We start from the raw sequence: 24,264 nt of genomic DNA, 5'->3' as shown, positions 1-24,264 counted from the left end.
AGAGAGAGGGGGAATAGAGAGAGCAGAGGGATAGGGCAGAGAACGACAAGAGGTGGGCGCGAGAGAGGAGAACGAGAGGGGGCTGAGAGATTCAAGGAGCAAGGTGCAGGCCTACATGCTTGTTTGTCTGTGCTAAAAGAGAGGTGTAGTTAGGTGTAGTTCAGCTTTTTCTTTCTGTTAGTCGGGTCATTAGCAGCAGTTGCTTCTCCCCTTTGCGTCTGGACCATTATGCAACACTAAGGAACTGTGCACCTCCCAAATCACTTTGATTACCACCCATAGACGTGTACAGGCACACTTTATTGGTAAATATGAAGGGTTTAGAGAGATCAGACAGTGAGACTGGGGACTAACAGAGGACAGGGTGAAAAGAGAGAGAGACAGACAGACAGAGGGAGAATAAAATAAAATACATTTGTCACGCGTCGTAAACAACATGTGTAGGTTAACAGTGAAATTAAATAAATAAATACACAGCGAATAACGAATAACAATAACAAATCAAAATAACATGGCTATTTACAGGCAGTACCAGTACCGAGTCGATGTGCTGGGGTAAGAGGTGATTGAGGTAGCTATGCATATATATCTAGGGGTAAAGTGACTAGGCAACAGGATAGATAACAGACAGTAGCAGCAGCGTATGTGTTTAGTGTGAAAGTGTGTGTGTTTGTCTGTGAGTGAGTGTGGCGTCAGTATGCATGTGTGCGCATGTTAAGTGTGTGTGTGTGTGTGTGTTGGGGTTTCAGGGTAAGTATGTGTGAGTGTGTGGGTAGTCCAGTTTGTGTGCATAGAGTCAGTGCAACAGAGTTAGTGCGAAAAAGGGTCACTGCAGGTAGTCCAGGTAGCGATTTGATGAGCTATTTAGCAGTCTTATGGCTTGGGGGAAGAAGCTGTTCACGGTCCTGTTTGTTCCAGACTTGGTGCACTGATATTGCTTGCCATGCAGTTGCAGAGAGAACACTCTATGGCTGGAGTGGCTGGAGTCTTTGACAATTTTTGGGGTCCTTCCTCTGACACCACCTGGTGTAGAGGTCCTGGATGGCAGGGAGTGATATACTGGGCCGGAATCATCACCCTCTGTAGCGCCTTTACAGTCGGGTGCCTTGCAGTTGCCATTCCAAGTGGTGATGCAGCCAGTCAAGATGCTCTCAGTGGCGCAGCTGTAGAACTGTTGAGGATCTGACAGACACAGTCAGACAGAGACAGTCAGACACAATCAGACAGAGACAGTCAAACAGAGAGAGTCAGACACAATCAGACAGAGACAGTCTGACAGAAATAGTCAGACAGAGACAGTCTGACAGACACATTCAGACAGACACAGAAAGGGAAGTTGTGACTACATTTTGTTGGAGAGGAAGATACATGGTCATGTCTGTGACAAAATGAACAGTGTTTTTATCTAATGCAAGCAATTCTGTTATTCCAAAAGAAACACATTTCCATGAACTCATATCTTTCAGCATCTTGTGAGGGATAAACAGCAGAGAATACAACAGTCATTTCCCATCACAAAGTTTGTTCCGCTTCTCAAAGTTTTAACCGCGAGAGACAATCGCTGAGGGTGGATCTCAGGCTTTCTCGTGATATTTATCATCCAGGAGTTAGTGAGGTTGCCACAGAATTATTCGGAACACTATTTCAAAAGCAGAGGCTGCTTGCTTGGGTTCAACTAGAATTAGCTGCCCGTATGCAGAGTACGGGGGATTAGAACAAAGATACGCAAACATCAACTGACTTGCAAAAAGACTAATCCTACTGAGCTCAAACAGGGCAACTAAGACTCATTTTAATGAGATTTGAAAACCAACGACAAAAGGCTGCTGGAGCCTGTCGTAATTGGCTCAGAGTTGATGTGGTTTGGTGGTGGTTTTATCTGCTTAATCCCCATTTCCTCCTCATCCTCCACCTCCAGTGACTCACATAGTGAATGTCTGTGGCCCCTGGGCTAGGTGAGGCATCCCTCTAACCCCTGTCCCCCTAACTTCCTCATAGCATCATTACCAGGGGCCTCATTTATAAATGGTTTGGTATGCACAGATTTGATCATAAATTGTTCATGCATATGACAAAAGGTGTACCACAGGGGTCAGTACTGGGACCTGTTCTCTTTACTATTTATGTAAATGAGAATGGTATATCTGTTAAAACTTGTATTATTCATCTGTATGCAAACAACACTGTCATGTACGTCATTGCCCCAACTGTTGACCAGGCTTTGTTAGAGCTGCACAAAGCAAAAGGGGACCATTGCGCTCTTCCAGAAGCGCGGCTGTTGTGTAAAACCCGTGAATTCAGACAAACAAAAGGTGTGATGGGTCCGCACTCAAAAATGATGTTGCATAAAGCTTCATGTATAAAAGTAAGCTTTATGGGACATATTTTTGAGTGCGGATTCATCACACCTTTTTATGTGTTAGAGCTGCAATCTGACCTTGTTACCTTACAGAAAGCCTTGGTTGGCTTAAAACTTGGACTTATTGCAGGAAGGACTAAATACTGTATATGTTGTTCTCTAGTTCTCACAAGAATGTTTCAGCTGGACTACGTGTTTATTCATTGGACGGGTTGACAAAGACTTAATACTTAAAAAAAACATACGGATGAGCTAGTTAAAAAGCTCCAGCTAAGCTGGAGTTGTACCTGTGGATGTATTTCAAGGCCTACCTTCAAAGTACCTCTTTGCTTGACATCATGGGAAAATCAAATGAAATTAGCCAAGACCTCAGAAAAAAATTGCAGACCTCCACAAGTCTGGTTCATCCTTGGGAGAAATGTCAAATGCCTGAAGGTACCATGTTCATCTGTACAAACAATAGTACACAAGTATACACACCATGGGACCACACTTCCGTCATACTGCTCAGGAAGGAGACACGTTCTGTCTCCTAGAGATGAACGTACTTTGGTGTGAAAAGTGCAAATCAATCCCAGAACAACGGCAAAGGACCTTGTGAAGATGCTGGAGGAAATAGGTACAAAAGTATCTATATCCACAGTAAAACGAGTCCTATGTCGACATAACCTGAAAGGCCGCTCAGCAAGGAAGAAGCCACTGCTCCAAACCCGCCAAAAAAGCCAGACTATGGTTTGCAACTGCACAAAGACTGTACATTTTGGAGAATTGTCCTATGGTCTGATGAAACAAAAATTTAACTGTTAGGCCATAATGACCATCGTTATATTTGGAGGAGAATTGCAAGCTGAAGAACACCATCCCAACCTTGAAGCACGGGGGTGGCAGCATCATGTTGTGGGGGTGCTTTGCTGCAAGAAGGACTGGTGCACTTCACGAAATAGATGGCATCATGAGGAAGGAAAATTATGTGAATATATTGAAGCAACATCTCAAGACATCAGTTAAAGCTTGGTCGCAAATGGGTCTTCCAAGTGGACAATGACCCCAAGCATACTTCCAAAGTTGTGGAAAAATGGCTTAAGGACATCAAAGTCAAGGTATTGGAGTGGCCATCACAAAGCCCTGACCTCAAACCTATAGACAATTTGTGGGCAGAACTGAAAAAGTGTGTGTGAGCATGGAGGCCTACAAACCTGACTCAGGTTTGTTTACACCAGCTCTACACCACCAGGAGGAAATTCACCCAACTTATTGTGGGAAGCTTGTGGATGTCTACCCGAAACGTTTTACCCAAGTTAACAATTTAAAGGCAATGCTACCAAATACTAATTGAGTGTATGTAAACCTCTGACCCACTGGGAATGTGATGAAAGAAATAAAAGCTGAAATGAATAATTCTCTCTGCTATTATTCTGACATTTCACATTCTTAAAATAAAGTGGCGATCCTAACTGACCTAAGACAGGAATTGTTTGCTGGGATATAAATATCAGGAATTGTGAAAAACTGAGTTTAAATGTATTTGGCTAAGGTATATGTAAACTTCCAACTTAAACTGTAATAAACTGTAAAAACACTTCTTGCTAGTTCTTGATAATGGTGACACTGTTTCCCAGAATGCAGCAGTCACTACTCTACTCTCCTTTGGATGCCGTCTACCATAGGGACATTTGTTTTATCACTGGCGACAGTTTTAATACTCATCACTGCATCCTGTATCAAAAGGTTGGCTGGTCCTCATTAAAGTCCCATAGATCAAGTCATTACTCCCTATTTGTTCACAAAGCCCTACTACACAAGCTTTCAACTTACCTAACTTTGTTGTTAAAGTATTAAAAAATATATATATGAGAGACCAAACCATGGTTGGTTAACTCTTGAGATTGCTCGGGCCAAATTAGGTAAATCAGCTTTTAGTTTTAATGCACCTCATTACTGGAACCAACTGCAAAATACACTGGAATAGGATGCTCTGATGCCGCATAGGGAAAATGTAAATATTGATTGGGGAACTATTTGCTGTGGAATGTGGCTGTTTTCTTGATTGTTTGTTGTGCTGTATTTTAGTTTGTTTCTCTGATTTTCATTTGATTTGGTCTATGAATTGCATGTGTAGATTGTGTGTGCAGGGCTCCTTTTGCGAAAGAGACCCTGATCTCAACGGTCACCTGTTTAAATAAAGCTAAAATGTTTTTAAAAATATAGACATTACACAAACCACATTTCTTCTCACATGTTAAGAAATGATTGTATGCAGAATGAGGATCGAGATGTATCTACTTACCTTATGGGAACACAGGACCCCTGAATATCCTTTCCTGCAGGCACAGACATTAGGGTGGATACATCTGCTCCCATAAAGACACTTCTGTTCACAAAGTGCTGTAGAAATGACAGAGAAATCACAATGGAGAAATGACAAATTTGAAATGAAAATCACAATGCAGAGAAGAGAGAGAGCGAGAGAGCGAGAGAGTGAGAGAGCGAGAGAGAGAGAGAGAGAGAGAGAGAGATAGAGAGAGAGGCAGCAGGTGAGGGACGAGTCCTAAATCAGCCTAGCATCCTAATAATGGCATCGTCATAATGACAGAGCTGACACTAATCTCTCTCTACTCATATTACCATCCTGAGGATTCTGGGTAAGTCCCAGAGAGGGGCCAAAATGGAGCCATGACAACACAGTCGCCATAATCCTCCCATCCAACCTCATTACCATGCATAACTAAATGTGAACACTGGGACTGCCTTTAAGGCAGGAATGACTTTATTATACACTTGAATACCCCTGTGTGGACTGAATTTTATAGATTTTATTACGCCGTATACTTGGGAGATTTACTTACAGCTATTAGTGGTTTGATAGAAAGAAATAAACAGGGCCGAGGCAGTGTAAACAGATAAACAGAAATGATGAATCATCTTTACGTACGGTGACTTCACTATAAAGGGAGTTAAGTGCTTCCGTTCCTCTCATGACTCCCGAGTCATTCTTCAAAGTCATGTGTTGGCTGGTTAATGCTGGGATGCTGAACAAGCTCACGCAGGAACTACTAGTGATACTCTGCAACCAACACACACAGCGGATCGTTAACGTGGTTGTGGTGGTGGTTGTTGTTGCTGCTGCGATGACCAGATGATAAAAGTTGTTAATGGAGAGCTTGTTAAGCATGGTGGTGGTGAGAGTGAGCTGACGGGGGACGTTTTAGAGACGTATGAAACTGGCAATAAACGTCAATAAAAGAGAACTATTGTAAAATATACTGTGTCCATAAAAATGTATATAGTATGTATAAGCTGGAAGTAGATGCCCAAGGGTTGTTGCCCACTAGTTCACTCCAATTATGGGAGGGGTGGTAGGGTTAGGGGAACATAATAAAGCAAAATATACATAAAAAAATATATATATCTATATATATATATATATATATATATATACAGTGCCTTGCGAAAGTATTCGGCCCCCTTGAACTTTGCGACCTTTTGCCACATTTCAGGCTTCAAACATAAAGATATAAAACTGTATTTTTTTGTGAAGAATCAACAACAAGTGGGACACAATCATGAAGTGGAACAACATTTATTGGATATTTCAAACTTTTTTAACAAATCAAAAACTGAAAAATTGGGCGTGCAAAAGTATTCAGCCCCCTTAAGTTAATACTTTGTAGCGCCACCTTTTGCTGTGATTACAGCTGTAAGTCGCTTGGGGTATGTCTCTATCAGTTTTGCACATCGAGAGACTGACATTTTTCCCATTCCTCCTTGCAAAACAGCTCGAGCTCAGTGAGGTTGGATGGAGAGCATTTGTGAACAGCAGTTTTCAGTTCTTTCCACAGATTCTCGATTGGATTCAGGTCTGGACTTTGACTTGGCCATTCTAACACCTGGATATGTTTATTTTTGAACCATTCCATTGTAGATTTTGCTTTATGTTTTGGATCATTGTCTTGTTGGAAGACAAATCTTCGTCCCAGTCTCAGGTCTTTTGCAGACTCCATCAGGTTTTCTTCCAGAATGGTCCTGTATTTGGGTCCATCCATCTTCCCATCAATTTTAACCATCTTCCCTGGCCCTGCTGAAGAAAAGCAGGCCCAAACCATGATGCTGCCACCACCATGTTTGACAGTGGGGATGGTGTGTTCAGGGTGATGAGCTGTGTTGCTTTTACGCCAAACATAACGTTTTGCATTGTTGCCATAAAGTTCAATTTTGGTTTCATCTGACCAGAGCACCTTCTTCCACATGTTTGGTGTGTCTCCCAGGTGGCTTGTGGCAAACTTTAAACAACACTTTTTATGTATATCTTTAAGAAATGGCTTTCTTCTTGCCACTCTTCCATAAAGGCCAGATTTGTGCAATATACGACTGATTGTTGTCCTATGGACAGAGTCTCCCACCTCAGCTGTAGATCTCTGCAGTTCTTCCAGAGTGATCATGGGCCTCTTGGCTGCATCTCTGATCAGTCTTCTCCTTCTCCTATGAGCTGAAAGTTTAGAGGGACGGCCAGGTCTTGGTAGATTTGCAGTGGTCTGATACTCCTTCCATTTCAATATTATCGCTTGCACAGTGCTCCTTGGGATGTTTAAAGCTTGGGAAATCTTTTGTATCCAAATCCGGCTTTAAACTTCTTCACAACAGTATCTCGGACCTGCCTGGTGTGTTCCTTGTTCTTCATGATGCTCTCTGCGCTTTTAACGGACCTCTAAACTATCACAGTGCAGGTGCATTTATACGGAGACTTGATTACACACAGGTGGATTGTATTTATCATCATTAGTCATTTAGGTCAACATTGGATCATTCAGAGATCCTCACCGAACTTCTGGAGAGAGTTTGCTGCACTGAAAGTAAAGGGGCTGAATAATTTTGCATGCCTGATTTTTCAGTTTTTGATTTGTTAAAAACGTTTGAAATATCCAATAAATGTCGTTCCACTTCATGATTGTGTCCCACTTGTTGTTGATTCTTCACAAAAAAAATACAGTTTTATATCTTTATGTTTGAAGCCTGAAATGTGGCAAAAGGTTGCAAAGTTCAAGGGGGCCGAATACTTTCGCAAGGTACTGTATATTCCCCAAAAATATATGGGGGATTGGAAATTATGTAGACAATTACATTGATGGAAGCCACAATCTAGCTGCAATATTAAAGCTGATCTACCCCTTAAGAAAATAAATAAATAAATAAATATGTTTATCAGCGGTAACTCTGGGGAAATAACCACTGTCTAAATCGGTATCTCATTGGTATCATAAACCAGCCCAGGACTGTGTAGAGCTGGTCTCAGGAGTCAAAACCAGAGGAGGCTGGTGGGAGGAGCTATAGGAGGACAGGCTCATTGTGATGGCTGGAATGGATTGAATGGTATCAAACACATCAAACATAAGGAAACCTCAGGTTTGACTTCTAGCCATCACAATGGCCTACACTAGACACACGTAACAGGGGAAGGAGACAGAACATTTGTCACAGAGAGAGTTCCACTCTCCACAGAAGAACTAGGGTGGTGGGATGCAATTAACCGACGATTTCAGATAATTAACCTAAACACACCACTCTCTTCAGAGAGGAAGAGTGTGTGTGTGTGTGTGTGTGTGTGTGTGTGTGTGTGTGTGTGTGTGTGTGTGTGTGCGTGAGTGTGTGGATGTAGGCTCGCGAATGTAGGCGTACTTACGGACTTGGCATAGCATGCCCTGCCAGCCTGGAGGACAGTGGCAAGTGTTATGGCCAACACACTCTCCTCCATTCAGACACTTCTGTAGACAAGTGGCTGGGGAGCGACAACACAACATCAATCAATTCACAAACCACTGCCGATGAATGAGTTAACTCTGGCTTATGAATGAGTTACGAGTAGCTTATGAATGAATGTGTTATGTATGGCTTGTGAATTTTCTGAAAGTATCGTTCTGAATGTATTATGTATGGCTTATGAACATTCTGAATGTGTTATGTATGGCTTATGAACGTTCTGAATGTGTTATGTATGGCTTATGAACATTCTGAATGTGTTATGTATGGCTTACGAACATTCTGAATGTGTTATTTATGGCTTATGAACGTTCTGAATGTATCGTTATGAATGTGTTATGAAGTCCTTATATAGGAACCATTGAAATAAACAGAGTGACACCAGAATATCTTTTGGCATGTTGTAATTGTGTCCATATTGCGTCCATAAACAGGCCTTTGCATAAAGCGCTTCACAAGCGGTTAAACATTCTAGGTGACTACCTGCTGCTATTAAATGCTTGTTTGTGAGCGCCTGCCGTCGGTGAACCACTACACATCCCAAACGCCATGATTAATTGTTTCCGTACGCACACGCCTCCTCAGCTAGCGTGGAGGCGTCTGTTTACAGGTGGCGGTGCGGTGCAAACTGTGGAACTCCTGCGGCAGCCCACGGACGTTTACCGCACCGCTTTCCTCTCCATCCAGATGGACAGTCTGGGCCCGCGCACCGCCTGCCGCTCACGCACATGGGCTGACATACACCTGCATAAGGGGGGAGGGCGGGATGGAGAGGGAGCGACTGGAACTTACCATCTCAGCTCCTACGCATTAACCAGAATAACGATCCACAGTATCTCACACGGCAGAGAGAGATTGTCAACTGACCCGCGCATTTACTGCACCTGATAGGTGTAATCAATGCGGTGGACAACCATGAGCACATTGCTGAAGCTATCACAGCACTAATAACCCATTAGTAGCAGGTTGGTAATGTATAGCTAAATTAAAACCTTCACGTAAAACCCCCTGCATGCATCACTACTCTTAGTCAATAGCACTCCATAGCATCAATTTGACTATACCCAGTCTCCACATGAAGCTCTGAAATGTTGGTTCCTGCTCCCTCGGGCGGGCGTCTCTTACTGGGTGCATCCATCAAATGCTTCCCTCATCCATATGGCTCAATTTACCCGCCAATATGCTGTACATTAACACGGCTCTGGAATTAACTGGCTCCACTGTGTTGAGGGCACTTTGTCAGACTGACACACATATGGTGGTGGGTAATACATGATGAGGAGGAGGGGTAGAGGATGAAGAGAGAGGGGGGGGGTGGAGGAAGAGGAGGTGAATGAGGAGCAGGTGGAGGAGCGGGCCGTGGAGGAGGAGGGGGAGGTGGCGGCTTTATTCACTTTTTTCACAGCGCCACCCGGTGTATCCCTCGGCGCAGGAGCAGACGCTGTTTCTCATGCATACGCCCCCATTCTTACAGGGAGGGCTGCAGACAGCTGGGAAACAGCAAGAGATAGAAAGAGAGAGAGAGAGAGAGAGAGAGAGAGAGAGAGAGAGAGAGAAAGAGGGGAGAGATGAAAAAAGAGAGCGATAAAGAGAGGTGGGGAGCAATGGGGGTGAGAGAGAGAGTGAGGAGAGAGAAATAGAGAGAGAGAGAGAGCGCGAGAGAGAGAGCGCGAGAGAGCGAGAGAAAGAGATGCACCTAAACCTCTGTCAATCTATTGGATTAGTTTTCCTTTCATTCAACAAGTAAATGCACAAGTCAAAACTCCCACAGCAGGCCCATGACTCTGTGTTGTCGTCAGGACAGTATGTGGGCAAGGACATGGGCAGACTGAACGTTGTGTGTGTGTGGCTCAGCTGGTAAGAGTGTGATGCTAGCAACGCCAAGGTTGTGGAGACACTAAAAACGTATGCAGCCACTTTACTGTAAGTCATGCTGGATAAAAGTGTCTCCTAAGTGCAACAATTAAATGAAGAGTGCAATTTACCTCTACTGGGCGTCGTAGAAGCCCCGGGGACAGACACAGGTGTTCAGACGAAGACAAGTCCTTGCGTTCAGACACATAGGGGAGCACACAGCTGGAGGACAGACACTCAGAACGGTCAACCAATCAACTGACCAATCAATCAATCAATCAATCAAATGTGTTTATAAAGCCCTTCATACATCGACAGTTGTCACACAGTGCTTTACAGTAGCCCAACCTAGACCCCAAAGAGCAAGCAGAAGGACAGATGAACACACCAGGAAGGGTAGCTTGCTGCATGCGCAACAGCTAATGGGGATCCTAATAAACTAAAAGAAAGTGTCCAGGACCAGAGCTGTACCTGTCTCACAGGGGGGTCCGGTCCAGGCAGACAGGCACACTCATCAGGGGACAAAAACTCTCCTCTGTTGTGACTGTGGCGGTTCCACACCACAGCAGAACAGATAGATGGGATAGAGTGAGCAACACAGAGATACCATATACGTTATTGACGTAGCATTGTTCTGGACAATGTTCTCCACCTATATGGTATACCCCAATTCATGTCGTTAAGTTAAAAATAATACAAGTATTTTTTTTTTTTTTTCTTCTCACACCTTTCAAATCAATGAGGGTTCGGAACTTTACAGCTAATTATCTCAGAGTCATATTTTGGCAGATAAAACCATATAATTCCAAGGTCACGATATTACTAGCGTGGTTCATGTCATACACTTTTCTAACTCTAGCGACACAGCGTCATTTCATTCTGTGGTGAGGAGGGACACAGCTCCATTTCATTATGTTGGTGAGGAGGGACACAGTTTCATTTCATTCTGTGGTGAGGAGGGACACAGCTCCATTTCATTCTGTGGTGAGGAGGGACACAGCTCCATTTCATTCTGTGGTGAGGAGGGACACAGCTCCATTTCATTCTGTGGTGAGGAGGGACACAGCTCCATTTCATTCTGTGGTGAGGAGGGACAGTTCCATTTCATTCTGTGGTGAGGAGGGACACAGCTCCATTTCATTCTGTGGTGAGGAGGGACAGTTCCATTTCATTCTGTGGTGAGGAGGGACACAGCTCCATTTCATTCTGTGGTGAGGAGGGACACAGCTCCATTTCATTATGTGGTGAGGAGGGACACAGCCTCATTTAATTCTGTGGTGAGGAGGGACACAGTTAATTTCATTCTGTGGTGAGGAGGGACACAGCTCCATTTAATTCTGTGGTGAGGAGGGACACAGCCTCATTTAATTCTGTGGTGAGGAGGGACACAGCCTCATTTCATTCTGTGGTGAGGAGGGACACAGCTCCATTTAATTCTGTGGTGAGGAGGGACACAGCCTCATTTAATTCTGTGGTGAGGAGGGACACAGCTCAATTTCATTCTGTGGTGAGGAGGGACACAGCTTCATTTCGTTCTGTGGTGAGGAGGGACACACCGCTCCATTTCGTTCTGTGGTGAGGAGGGACACAGCCTCATTTCGTTCTGTGGTGAGGAGGGACACAGCTCCATTTCATTCTATGGTGAGGAGGGACACAGCTGCATTTCGTTCTGTGGTGAGGAGGGACACAGCCTTGACATTAACACTATTGGTTCGCCAAGTCCAATCCAATTTAAACGCGAGTAACCTGACAAAGATCCATCTTGGAATAAAATCAATCAATCAATCAAATTTTATTTATATAGCCCTTCGTACATCAGCTGATATCTCAAAGTGCTGTACAGAAACCCAGCCTAAAACCCCAAACAGCAAGCAATACAGGTGTAGAAGCACGGTGGCTAACCTACAGGAAAAACTCCAGGATCACGCCAAGGTAGAAACACAAGGCCAAAACCTAGGAAGAAACCATCTAATAAAATCAATCAATCAATCAAATTTTATTTATATAGAGAGGAACCAGGCTACAGGTGGGCACGGTGGCCCCTAGGCCAAACCTCCTCTTCTGGCTGTGCCGGGTGGAGATTATAACAGAACATGGCCAAGATGTTCAAATGTTCATAAATGACCAGCATGGTCGAATAATAACAAGGCAGAACAGTTGAAACTGGAGCAGCAGCACAGTCAGGTGGACTGGGGACAGCAAGGAGTCATCATGTCAGGTCGTCCTGGGGCACGGTCCTTGGGCTCAGGTCCTCCAAGAGAGAGAAAGAAAGAGAGAATTAGAGAGAGCATATGTGGGGTGGCCAGTCCTCTTCTGGCTGTGCCGGGTGGAGATTATAACAGAACATGGCCAAGATGTTCAAATGTTCATAAATGACCAGCATGGTCAAATAATAGTAAGGCAGAACAGTTGAAACTGGAGCAGCAGCATGGCCAGGTGGACTGGGGACAGCAAGGAGTCATCATGTCAGGTAGTCCTGGGGCATGGTCCTAGGGCTCAGGTCAGTTGAAACTGGAGCAGCAGCATGGCCAGGTGGACTGGGGACAGCAAGGAGCCATCATGTCAGGTAGTCCTGGGGCATGGTCCTAGGACTCAGGTCCTCCGAGAGAGAGAGAGAAAGAAAGAAGGAGAGAATTAGAGAACGCACACTTGGATTCACACAGGACACCGAATAGGACAGGAGAATTACTCCAGATATAACAAACTGACCCTAGCCCCCCGACACAAATAAAAGACAAATTAAGGGTTGCAAATCAAATCAAATGTTATTTGTCACGTGCGCCGAATACAACAACGAATACGAATACGTGAAATGCTTACTTACAAGCCCTTAACCAACAATGTAGTTCAAGTAAGAGTTCAGAAAACATTTACTAAATAAATGAAAGTAAAACATTATTTAGAAAAGTAACACAATAAAATAAGAATAACGAGGCTTTATACAGGGGGTACTGGTACCAAGTCAATGTGCGGGGGTACAGGTTAGTCCAGGTCATTTGTACATGTAGGTAGGGATAAAGTGACTATGTATAGATAATAAACAGCGAGTAGCAGCAGTGTAAAAACAAAGGGGGGCTGTCAATAGAATTGTCCGGGTGGCCATTTCATTTCATTCATTGTTCAGCAGTCTTATGGCTTGGGGTTAGAAGCTGTTAAGGAGCCATTTGGACCTAGACAGTACCGCTTTCTGTGCGGTAGCAGAGGGAACAGTCTATGACTTGGGTGACTGGAGTCTTTTACAATTTTCTTCCTCTGACACCGCCTGGCATATAGGTCCTGGACGGCAGGAAGCTTGGCCCCAGTGATGTACTGGGCCACTCGCACTACCCTCTGTATGTGGCAGAGCAGTCACGTGTGTGGGTCCTACTTCATTTGTGAGTGATGGCATATTCAATTTGCATGATGAATGACTTGTGATGATGTGCGCTGAACTCACTGGTCTCACATCTGGGGCCCCACAAAGCCGTAGGGACAGGAGCAGGTGCTGGGTCCCACGCATATTCCTCCGTGCTCACAGGGCAGACTACACAGAGCTGTGGGTGGGGATGTTATGAATGCGTTACGCATGGGGTATGAATGCGTTACGCATGGGGTATGAATACGTTACGCATGGGTTATGAATGCGTTGCTCATGGGGTATGAATGTGTTACGCATGGGTTATGAATGCGTTACTCATGGGTTATGAATGCGTTACACATGGGTTATGAATGCGTTACGCATGGGGTATGAATGCGTTACGCATGGGTTATGAATGCGTTACGCATGGGGTATGAATGCGTTCCACATGGGTTATGAATGCGTTACGCATGGGGTATGAATGCGTTGCTCATGGGTTATGAATGCGTTCCACATGGGTTATGAATGCGTTGCTCATGGGTTATGAATGCGTTCCACATGGGTTATGAATGCGTTACGCATGGGTTACGAATGCGTTACGCATGGGTTATGAATGCGTTACGCATGGGTTATGAATGCGTTACGCATGGGTTATGAATGCGTTACGCAGTTCTTAGGTAGGTACCCTTCAAATAAAGTGTTAACGGGAAAATAATCAGGGAAAATACGCAGCCAGGCTTTCCCCACACATTTATCCATCAGTCAGCTAGTACTCGGAAGCAGTGTCTCACTACAGCTTGGTTTAACCTCATCTCCATTGCATTGGTGGGACTCTGATTCTGAGCTGTAGGTGGCGGTAGTGTTTCAAGCCTCTGTCAGCAATGTCTCAAACCAGCTCAAGGAGGGAGGGCTTATCAAATGCCCACAACTGCTTCATTAGATCTGCACTCGCTCGCACACACCCATATGTACAGTACCGGACACCGGACTTCCTTCAGCAGTGTCTTCCCGTCTTTGCGTGATGAGCTTGCTTTCTCTGTGTGACGATGAGCTCCTGTCTGTAGTCTGACACAGAGACCGTTCTGATTGGCCCCTAACAAGAACAGATAAGCCGCGGCCCATAAGTCACCCTATTCCCTACGCTACGCCCGACTTTCGACCAGATCCCGGTAGGCAAATGTGCCATTTGGGATGCGGGCGTATAATTACCTGTCACCCCGTGGTAGCCTTTCAGGCACTCACACGCCCCCGGGGCGACGCACTGGCCTCCGTTCCGACACTCAGGTTTACAGATCGCAGAGGAGAAGATTGTGAGGACGTCAAACGATTCGGAAGGCCTGTCAGGTTAAGCAATGCACGGGAATCAAAAACAACCATATCAGGATGATGATGTGGCATTTTGAGAGACTAAGAGAGAGCGAGAGAGAGAGAGTTTGATGGGGAGAAGAGGGAGGGAGAAGGGAGAGAGAGAGAAAGAGAGAGAGCGAGAGAGAGAGAGAGAGAGAGAGAGAGAGAGAGAGAGAGAGAGAGAGAGAGAGAGAGAGAGAGAGAGAGAAAGAGTAAGAGTAAGAGGGGAGAAGAGGGAGGGAGAAGGGAGAGCGAGAGCAAGGGAGAGAGAGAGAGAGAGTTTTACCTGTTTGACAGTTGGTCCCGGTGTAGCCTGGTTTACAGCGGCATGTGTTGGGAGCGGCACACTCCATGTTCCTGCCACACACATGCCTGCACACAGCTATAGATAATAGGCAAGCAGGCGACACACACACACAAACACAAACAGAGGCAGCACCAAGGGCCAATTACAAGCTGCTTCCATCTATTTCAACTCCAACCTCACTTACTGCATCTGTACAGAAACATCTGTCAACCCACGCTGCTCTGGTACAGAGAACACTCAGCTAGTCAGCTTGAAAAACAACCATCATTAGGATGCCTTTTGGAGAGGCTAGAGAAAGGCATCACTTTCATTCATAGAAAAGGATTGATGCACAGGTGGTATTCAATGCAGCCGGTAAATAGCAATGGTAAGGGGCCTCTGTAATGGACCGGTGACATTAGATAATAGTATTTCTCAAAGCAGTACCTCTTTCTCAAGCAGTGATACACTGATAACAGATAGTGTTTCTCAAAGCAGTAGCTCGTTCTCAAGAAGAGGGATCAACCTTGGACCTACTTTTCAAAGCCTCTTCATTTTTTGCACCTCTCATGTTCCTTTTTGCCTCATAATCACATTGTTCCGTAATCTTAAATAAATAAATACAATAAAAATACCTCTGCATGTTTGTCTGTCTCCGGTGTATCCCAGGAGACACCTTCCACAGTGGAAGCCCCCGTCCCTGGTGAGTTCACAGGGGACCCCTGGGAAACAGGGCATGTCAGCGCAGGTCAGAGGCCGCTCCAGGATCAGTGATACTGCCACAGTATCACTGATCCTGGTCCCACGGTGGAAGTGGGGAGACGTGGGGGGGAGTAAGGGGGTGGAGGGGGGGGTACTTTCGGGCAGAGGTGGTGAGGGTGAGGGAGAGCAGGGGTTCCTGTGGGTGGTCAGGTAGGTCAGAGGGGTTCGAGCCAGGTCCAGTCAGTGCTCCTTCGGCAGAGAACTCGGACTCGGAAAGGGAGTAGGTAAGGGAGGATAGGGCTGCGGTCAGCGGGGCCACAGCTTTAGGGAGGGTCCAGGGCTTGGTCAGGGTGGGCACCACTACCACATCTATGAGCTTCCCCTGGCTTGTCTGCCTGGAATCTGTGTTGGCTGAAGAACGGGGTGGGGTCACTTTGGATTGGGGTGGTGTAACCTTGGGGTAGCTGGAGTATGGAGGAGTAACCTTGGAAGAGGTGGCACTCCGCACGACAGCTACAGACTCTCTGGTTGTCACCTTGAGTGTGGTAGCGCTGGCATTGGCACCTGTTTTAGTCCTAGTGAGGGCACTGATGGAATGATGACTGCCTGTGGTAAGGCTGTGGGAACCTTCAGGTGACATAGGGGCGGCCGCCTCTCTCCACCCAGTGATTGGCCCTCGGGCGGGCGAGAGGGGAGGATGCGGGGGGCTCTGATAGGCTTCCCTGGAGACTGGCGAGGAGAGAGAGGAGAGACGTTTCACTGTGTGCCTGGGGGACAAGGTGGGAAGGTGGAGTTGGGACACTTTACTGTTGCTGTGGTGGTAGGGTTTGCTGCTCTTGGCTAGTGTCAGCTGCTGCTGGGTCAGGTGAGGGTTACCCGAGGAGAGATAATGATGTGACACACAAAAAAAACTCTATACCTACTGTATAAGGTTACACTCTTAGAAAGAAGGATTCCAAAGGGTTCTTTGCCTTTCCCCATAGAATAACCCCTTTTTGTTCCAGGTAGAACCCTTTTTTAGTTCCAGGTAGAACTCCTCTGCAGAAAGGGTTCTACATGGAACCAAATGGGTTCTACCTGGTCCTTCAATGGGTTCTCCTTTGGGGAAAGCTGAAGAACCCTTTTAGGTTCTAGATAGCACCTTTTTTTAAAGAGTGTAGGGTTAGGGTTGTGGTTGAGGGTTAGGATTGAAGTGGAATGTAGACAAGCTGGACTCTCCAAATAAAATAATTACAGCATCAGACACAGTGCAAAACAAAACAAAGATGATGATATATTCTAATGAACAGCTGCTACAAACACAGATGTTGACACAGAACATGGTTGGAACAGAATCAAGACCGCCATTGGACAGCTCATGGGAACAATAAAGTTATTCAAATTCGAATTGAAATTAAATAAAAGTGTTATGGGTGTGCGGTCTAGACAGATATTACCCGATGCCAGTGTTAATGACATATTGAGAGACGCCACACTTCATTGATGTATTGTCCCCTACTGAGACTATCTGGAAACATCGCCTGTTTTGAAACCTCACAAAAGATGCCCAAATCTCTTCATAGAGGAATCGGATACACAGTGAGGGAATTATAAACCACACACGAACACACACACACACGAACACACACACGAACACACACACACACACACACACACACACACACACACACACACACACACACACACACACACACACACACACACACACACACACACACACACACACACACACACACACACACACACACACACACACACACACACACACACACACACACACACACACACAGAGAAGCTGCTGGACTGAAAGGGGACTGACTGTGTAGAAAGTTATGACCACAGGGGTTGGGTATTATACACTAATGTGATTTAGAAAGGTGGCGGCACAAATTATGAGACGCACTAAAAGGATTTATTTAGTACAATTAAGAAAAATGTCATCACACTGGCTGGGTGAAGACACAAAAGACAAACACTGCCCAAAAATATTGAAACACTGTAAACTAGTCTGTGCTTTTCAAAACAACCCGGCATGGGTCCCGTCCACTCAATAGAAGGACTGACTAACCATGGGAAATACTTGAACGCTCACTCAGAATAAATATGTTATATTTTTTCACATCCTCATGAAAGATGAATGCATGAGAAAAGCATATTCCACTGACATGAATTGGTCATCTGGAAGTGCCTGCTGTTGACTTGGACAGCAGACACACAGGGACAGAGTCCAAACAAGAAGGGACAAATACGGAGGATATAAAACCAAACTGAGAGGAGAAGATGAAGTGCAAAGCTTTCCACATTTCACTGATGTACAACAAAAACGCAATGATTAGCATATTAAGCTTATTAATAGGGCAGCCTGGCCTCAGAGCCATACGAAGCATACTATTTGTATTTTTATGGACCTCCAAGACGTATGATATGATCTAATGGTCTAGTTCAGGGTTTCCCAACTGGCGGCCCGCGGGTGGTTTTGTTTCTGAGAAAAAAATTATAAAGTTACATTTGATTTAGGACATCTACATTGTGCATGACAAAAGTCATTTTTCCAACAATTGTTTACAGACAGTTTATTTCACTTATAATTCACTGTATCACAATTCCAGTGGGTCAGAAGTTTAAATACAAGTTGACTGTGCCTTTATACAGCTTGGAAAATTTCAGAAAATTATGTCATGGCTTTAGAAGCTTCTGATAGGCTAATTGACATCATTTGAGTCAATTGGAGGTGTACCTGTGGATGTATTTCAAGGCCTACCTTCAAACTCAGTGCCGCTTTGCTTGACAGCATGGGAAAATCAAAAGAAATGAGCCAAGACCTCAGAATTTTTTTTGTAGACCTCCACAAGTCTGGTTCATCCTTGGGAGGAATTTACAAATGCCTGAAGGTACCATGTTCATCTGGACAAACAATAGTATGCAAGTATAAACACTATGGGTCCACACAGCCGTCATACCGCTCAGGAAGGAGACGTGTTCCGTCTCCTAGAGATGAACGTACTTTGGTGCGAAAAGTGCAAATCAACAGCAAAGGACCTTGTGAAGATGCTGGAGGAAACAGGTACCGAAGTATCTATATATTCACAGTAAAAAAAAAAGTCCTATATCGACATAACCTGAAAGGCCCTCAGCAAGGAAGAAGCCACTGTTCCAAACAGTTTGGAATGGTTTGCAACTGCACATGGGAACAAAGAGAAATGAGAAATATCCTCTAGTCTGATGAAACAAAAATAGAACTGTTAGGACATAATGACCATCGTTATATTTGGAGGAAAAATGGGGATGCTTGCAAGCTGAAGAACACCATCCCAACCGTGAAGCAAGGGGGTGGCAGCATCATGTTGTGGGGGTGCTTTGCTGCAGGAGGGACTGGTGCACTTCACAAAATAGATGGCATCATGAGGGAGGAAAATTATGTGGCTATATTGAACATCTCAAGACATCAGTTAAAGCTTGGTCACAAATGGGTCTTCCAAGTGGACAATGACCCCAAGCATACTTCCAAAGTTGTGGAAAAATGGCTTAAGGACATCGAAGTCAAGGTATTGGAGTGGCCATCACAAAGCCCTGACCTCAATCCCATAAAACATTTGTTGGCAGAACTGAAAAAGTGTGTGCAAGCAAGGAGGCCTACACACCTGACTCAGTTCCACCAGCTCTGTCAGGAGGAATGGGACAACATAATTGTGGGAACCTTGTGGAAGGCTACCCAAATCTTTTGACCCAAGTTAAACAATTAAAAGGCAATACTACCAAATACTAATTGAGTGTATGTAAACTTCTGACTCACTGGGAGTGTGATGAAAGAAACAAAAGCTGAAATAAATCATTCTCTACTATTATTCTGACATTTCACATTCCTAAAATAAATTGGTGATCCTAACTGACCTAAGACAGGGATAGTTTACTAGGATTAAATGTCAGGAATTGTAGTTTAAATGTATTTGGCTAAGGTGTATGTAAACTTCAATTGTAATAAATTGTAAAAACACCAGGAAATCAGCTCCAAGTGATTTTAATCTAAGAAATCTGTTCCCAAGTATTCCCATGGAAAATAGAGAGCGAGGCTTGAAGTTAAACATTTGTTTGGAATTCTTGTGGTCAATTTGCAGCCTACGTTCCGGCCCCGCAACTATCCGCTCAAGGAAAAATCCTCCTGGGGCCTAATTTAGTTGATGATCCCTGTTCTAGTTACTTTAGACAGAAAGTAAAGTAGGGAGGTTGGTCTGGGAAGACGGTTGGGCATATACCGCGACCGTCTATCAATCCAAAGGTTGCGTGTCGGGGACAACTGTAGCATTTTAGCTCACCCTTCCCCTAACCTTAGTTCTCCTAACCTGTTTAAGTTCACCTTTACCATAAATTACCCTAACATTTGTCACTTGTTCTCCTAACCCACAATGTAGATATGTATATGGAAAGTGTGATATGTAAAATATATGTACATGTAGCAAAAAAACTCAAATGTATATTTGTGTCCTCTGAAGGGGGCGTTAATACACATTTCGTAACTCTCCTTGGTTGCTAGGATGCGACAAGCAACCTGGTCTCAGAAAAATACATGCAATACTAAACTTCCATCAAGAAGTATGATAACTCATCCAATTCGTATGCTATTGTACGACTGGGTAAGACGTTTGATGCTATACGTCCCCTAATTCGTCCGCTATTGTATAACCGCTATTCCATTCACAATGTAACCTAATATAATGAAAGATACCACAGTAAATGCAGGGATCATGTTTGCATACCAAATCTTACGAATTGCCCTGAGACCAGGTTGAATAGGGAAGTAACAGCACAGAGGCACTTCAGGACCATTCACACCACGTCAGATTGTTTTCAAATAGTTTTCCAACAGTGACAGTAAAATAACTACTAAAAAGCCAATGTGTGGTGCATGTACTAACGTATTTCGATAGCCTGGTGCCAGATCTGTTTTTTGTCTTGCCGATTCCTGTGGTCCTTGGCATAGGTAACAACAGGTGTTGGCTGTACAGCACAAACAGATCTGGGACCAGGCTAGTAACTACGGCCAGGGAGGGGGTTTAACACTTCAAGCCGAAGTCTTACCTCGAGCGGTTTTGGTGCAGGTGCGTCCGTTGCCATTGAGGGGCGGTGGGCAGCGCCCGCAGACACAGCCCACGTAGGGTGGAAGTCGGTCGATGCACTGGACCCCCAGGGAGCACGGTCGACTGGCACACGTATCTGTCACATTGTTGTTGTTCCCTGCATGGGATGATCGCTCCAGGCCTGGGACACATAATCACTGTTATCAGCCCCAGGAAATGTACATATTTATCAATTAATTCCCTTTCCCCTAGCCTTCACATGAACAGTGATGATCACCCTTTGTTTATGCTCAGTGGGATGCTGTAATCAGTTGTCAATGCCTCTGCATCGACCACACCATGCTGTCTTCATCTGCATATTTCATGATTAGTCATAACTCAAATAAACACAGCCCTGTAGATGAAAACAGCTCACAAATACCACTGCCTACCGGGGTGATATATTCAACATTGCCTGACAAATTTTATGTGGCAGGACCCGCAGTTAAATCCAAAGCTGCTACAGTTGCTAATTGCTCAAATGTCTTTGATTAAAATGCAAAGTCTTGGAAGACCAATTATATAAAGGCACTTTATAACTAAATTAGGGCTGTGGAGAAACTCTTAGTTGGCACTTTGTGTTTTGATGGCAGGCGGCTCATTACGGTGCTTCAGGATGAATGTCTCTGAGCAATTGATTGATACGCTACCAAGGTCAGAAACCCCTTGGAGCAAGAGAGAGAGAGAGATGTGTGTGAGACCCCGACTGTGTCCCGTCTTCACCTCCAGACCCGCCCTCACCCCCAATCCAGCTGCATCAGCTTCTCTTTACCCATAGGCCTTCACTCCCCTCCTGGGCTCCCCTCTCACCCCCACCCACAAAGAAGAGTGATGAAAATGCCAATTGCCCTATTAGTCTTAAACAAAGATATGTCCTTTAGAACTAAAACTGCTGGTATCATTGGCACTTTTTTAAACGGATTCTTTTAAGTTTGTCCCATAACTTTGTCCTTTGTTTCTCACCTTGCACAGGCACCACATCAAACCACCACATCATCAAAAGTGTGACTCTGCTGTATTATATTGGTCTTGTACATTTATCAGCATATCTCTATTCTGTGACGGATCTATGGAAGAGAGCAGACGGAGACCGAATGACTGTCATTGTAGTGCAGTTAGAAGCTTTGAAACGTGACACTGGCAACCCTTCTCTTTTTCCTATTTGCGTGTGCCGCACAGCGATTCTTCTCTCTCTCTCTCCCTCGCTAATAAAGCGGTTCGTCTTCACGGTGACAAAAGAGGAAAAAGAATGGACCATCTGTCTTTTATTAAGAAGTGATTTATCAGCGTTATGACTCCACATATCACGGCTTATCGCCTGTGAATTGTGTCTCATTTTCGACGAGGGCAGCAGAATCCACTCAGACAATGGGTGGTTTTATCGGAACTGCAGGGCCGACGGGAGATGACATATTTTGCTGCGTGCCTTTCAATCCCATCTCCAGCCCTTTAGTGTGATGATGATGACAGGCAATTTTGCCAGGCCGCTAACTGGGCTGGCTATAGCTGCCAATGCCAACGAGGTACTCAGTCGCGGAGTAATGTGACACCCCTGAAGGACTATTATAGGAGCCCTGGTGTTAAACAGCCTTTTGTAGGCGATCTGAAGAGGATTAGACAGAGGCTTTGGGAAATACAGGTTATGGTAGTAAGTGCCAGGCGCACCGGTTTATGTTAAGAACTGCAATGCTGCTGGATTTTTCACGCTCAACAGTTTCCGGTGTGCGTCAAGGATGGTCCACCACCCAAAGAAAACGTCCATCCAACTTGACAAACGTGGGAAGGCATTGGAGTCAGCGTGGGCCAGCATCCCTGTGGAACGCTTTCGACACCTTGTAGAGTCCATGTGCCGACGAATTGACGCTGTTCCGCGGGCAAAAGGAGGGGGTGCAACTCAATATTAGGAAGGTGTTCCTAATGTTTGGTATACCCAGAGTTCTTGCCAGTTTTTTGTCCATTCTCAGATGGTGTATGTATAGCTGGGGCCTTGGCAGCTGCCCCGTTGGTCTCTGGAAGTCCAGGCATGTTGGTTTGTGGGGGTCCAGGTCTGCCAGAGTCCATCCTGGGTTGATTGTGTATTTGTCTGCTTTGTTGTTGGGCGAGGTCTTAGTGGTGGTAGTGGTGGTAGGGACAGTGGTGGGTCCAATGCTGGGGACATTGGGGATCGATCGTACAGGTGCTGTTGTGTAGAGACAGATGAGGATACATGGTGAGAGAAAGAGGTGGGCTTTGTAATACCTCAGTGCTTGTATGATGCTGGGAGAGAGATAGATAGACACCACAGGTTCAGCCCCGGGAGTTTTGTCTTATGGAGTCACACAACCAATACTGTTTTTATGAGCTCTTTATGAGTTTATCAGCTCTTTTTTTTTTTTTTTTACAACACTTTTCATCCCACACCTACACAGCTAGAAATCACAGCTCCTCAGTAGATCTGTGAGCAACAGAATCGTAAAAAAAAAAAAACGTAGAAAGGAAAGCAGAGCAGGAGGAGAGAGAGAAAGAGATGGTGTGATTGATGACGGCAGAGCGGAGCGATGGCAAGTGAAATAAACCTGGCAGTGTAACTCCAGCCGAGGCAGCATGGCACTGTAATAAACAAAGCAGAGGACCACTCAGTCGAAACTCACTGCTCAGAGGGAGAAAAAGATTAGAGAGAGGGAAAGGCTAAGATGCTTGGAAAAGAAAAGCGCGGAGCTTGGTGGAAACATGGCATGGCTTTTTAGGACCAAAATGGTGACTAAGTGTGTGTGTGTGTGGGTGCAGTGGTTCTTCCTTTAAACGTAGGGGCGTACTGCAGCACAGCTTGCGGAGTGCTGCAGAATTCTATGGCACGTCATTTAAGTGTCAGCCATAGTTGCCAGAATGATGCAATTTACCACAATCTGCCACAATCTACCTCAAACGGTTGGGGCATAAAGCTCAACACTTTTAAAGGAAGAAACAGAAACACTGTATATGTGCAGGTTCGCCTGCACTCCGGCAGAATTCCCGTGGTTTACCCTGGACTACAGAAACAATTGTCTGCTGAATGAAAATTGCATTTCCCTCTAGGTGCAGTTATATGTGTGTTTTATAGATGGTGCTCCAGCTTAGCCTCTGCTCCCCCAAGCTCTGTTCCGCTCGCCCTGTGGCCCAGGCATTAGATCACTCTGTATTCAACTAGGTCGTGCTCCTTCCATGGTCTCCCCCCTCACCGCTCCTCACCTCAGCTTTGGGGTCGGGGAGTACTGTTGATCACTCTGCATTCACCCAGGCCCCAACACCTCACCTCACCTTACATTACCTTGCCTCGCCTCAGCTCTGTGGCCCAGGCGATAGATCACTCTATATTCCACCAGGTCATGCTCCTCTTCCATCTCCCTGCTGCTAGCCAGGCCCCTTACCTCATCACTGTATTCAGCCACGCTCCTTCCTCCCAGCCCTACTCTCTGCTCCCTCCTCTGCACCCTTCCAGGTTCCCACACTTCACCTCTAATGGCCTTTGTCAGTTAGCTGTCAACAGAGAGAG

General features: G+C 45.1%; 1 protein-coding gene across 4 annotated transcripts; it reads right to left on the bottom strand.

Annotated features, from left to right (window-relative positions):
* Positions 1 to 281: 281 nt before the first annotated feature.
* Positions 282 to 11,057, bottom strand: LOC118370161 (von Willebrand factor D and EGF domain-containing protein-like). 4 transcript variants are annotated; one of them, XR_008095468.1, is made up of 6 exons: positions 10,099 to 11,057; positions 9,508 to 9,603; positions 8,037 to 8,132; positions 5,292 to 5,423; positions 4,647 to 4,744; positions 282 to 1,182 (listed from the first exon to the last, which is right to left on the bottom strand). XR_008095468.1 is itself a non-coding variant. In XM_052499092.1 (6 exons), exons 2-6 carry the CDS (start codon positions 9,563 to 9,565, stop codon positions 1,141 to 1,143), a joined length of 258 nt encoding a protein of 85 aa, XP_052355052.1. In that variant the 5' UTR covers positions 9,566 to 9,603; positions 10,099 to 11,057; the 3' UTR covers positions 282 to 1,140. The 4 variants fall into 4 exon arrangements, 3 of the variants coding, with proteins under 3 accessions (XP_052355052.1, XP_052355051.1, XP_052355050.1); XM_052499092.1 differs by lacking the exon at positions 5,292 to 5,423 and having other exon boundaries at positions 4,647 to 4,675; positions 4,712 to 4,744; XM_052499091.1 differs by lacking the exon at positions 5,292 to 5,423.
* Positions 11,058 to 24,264: the final 13,207 nt, after the last annotated feature.

Source organism: Oncorhynchus keta, chromosome 37 (genome assembly GCF_023373465.1).
Source record: "Oncorhynchus keta strain PuntledgeMale-10-30-2019 chromosome 37, Oket_V2, whole genome shotgun sequence".
Classification (NCBI taxonomy): domain Eukaryota; kingdom Metazoa; phylum Chordata; class Actinopteri; order Salmoniformes; family Salmonidae; genus Oncorhynchus; species Oncorhynchus keta.
Note: the sequence above shows the minus strand (reverse complement) of the source record. Positions and strands in the feature narration are given on the sequence as shown.

What these genes read in the sequence shown, in the direction of transcription:
- LOC118370161 (XM_052499090.1), bottom strand. Translation starts at nt 8,108, where the DNA reads ATGGAGGAGAGTGTGTTGGCCATAACACTTGCCACTGTCCTCCAGGCT. An exon ending in CCCTTTATAGTGAAGTCACC is followed by an intron (nt 4,745 to 5,291) that starts GTACGTAAAGAT and finishes TCATTTCTACAG; the next exon opens with CACTTTGTGAACAGAAGTGT. An exon ending in GGGTCCTGTGTTCCCATAAG is followed by an intron (nt 1,183 to 4,646) that starts GTAAGTAGATAC and finishes TGTGTCTGTCAG; the next exon opens with ATCCTCAACAGTTCTACAGC.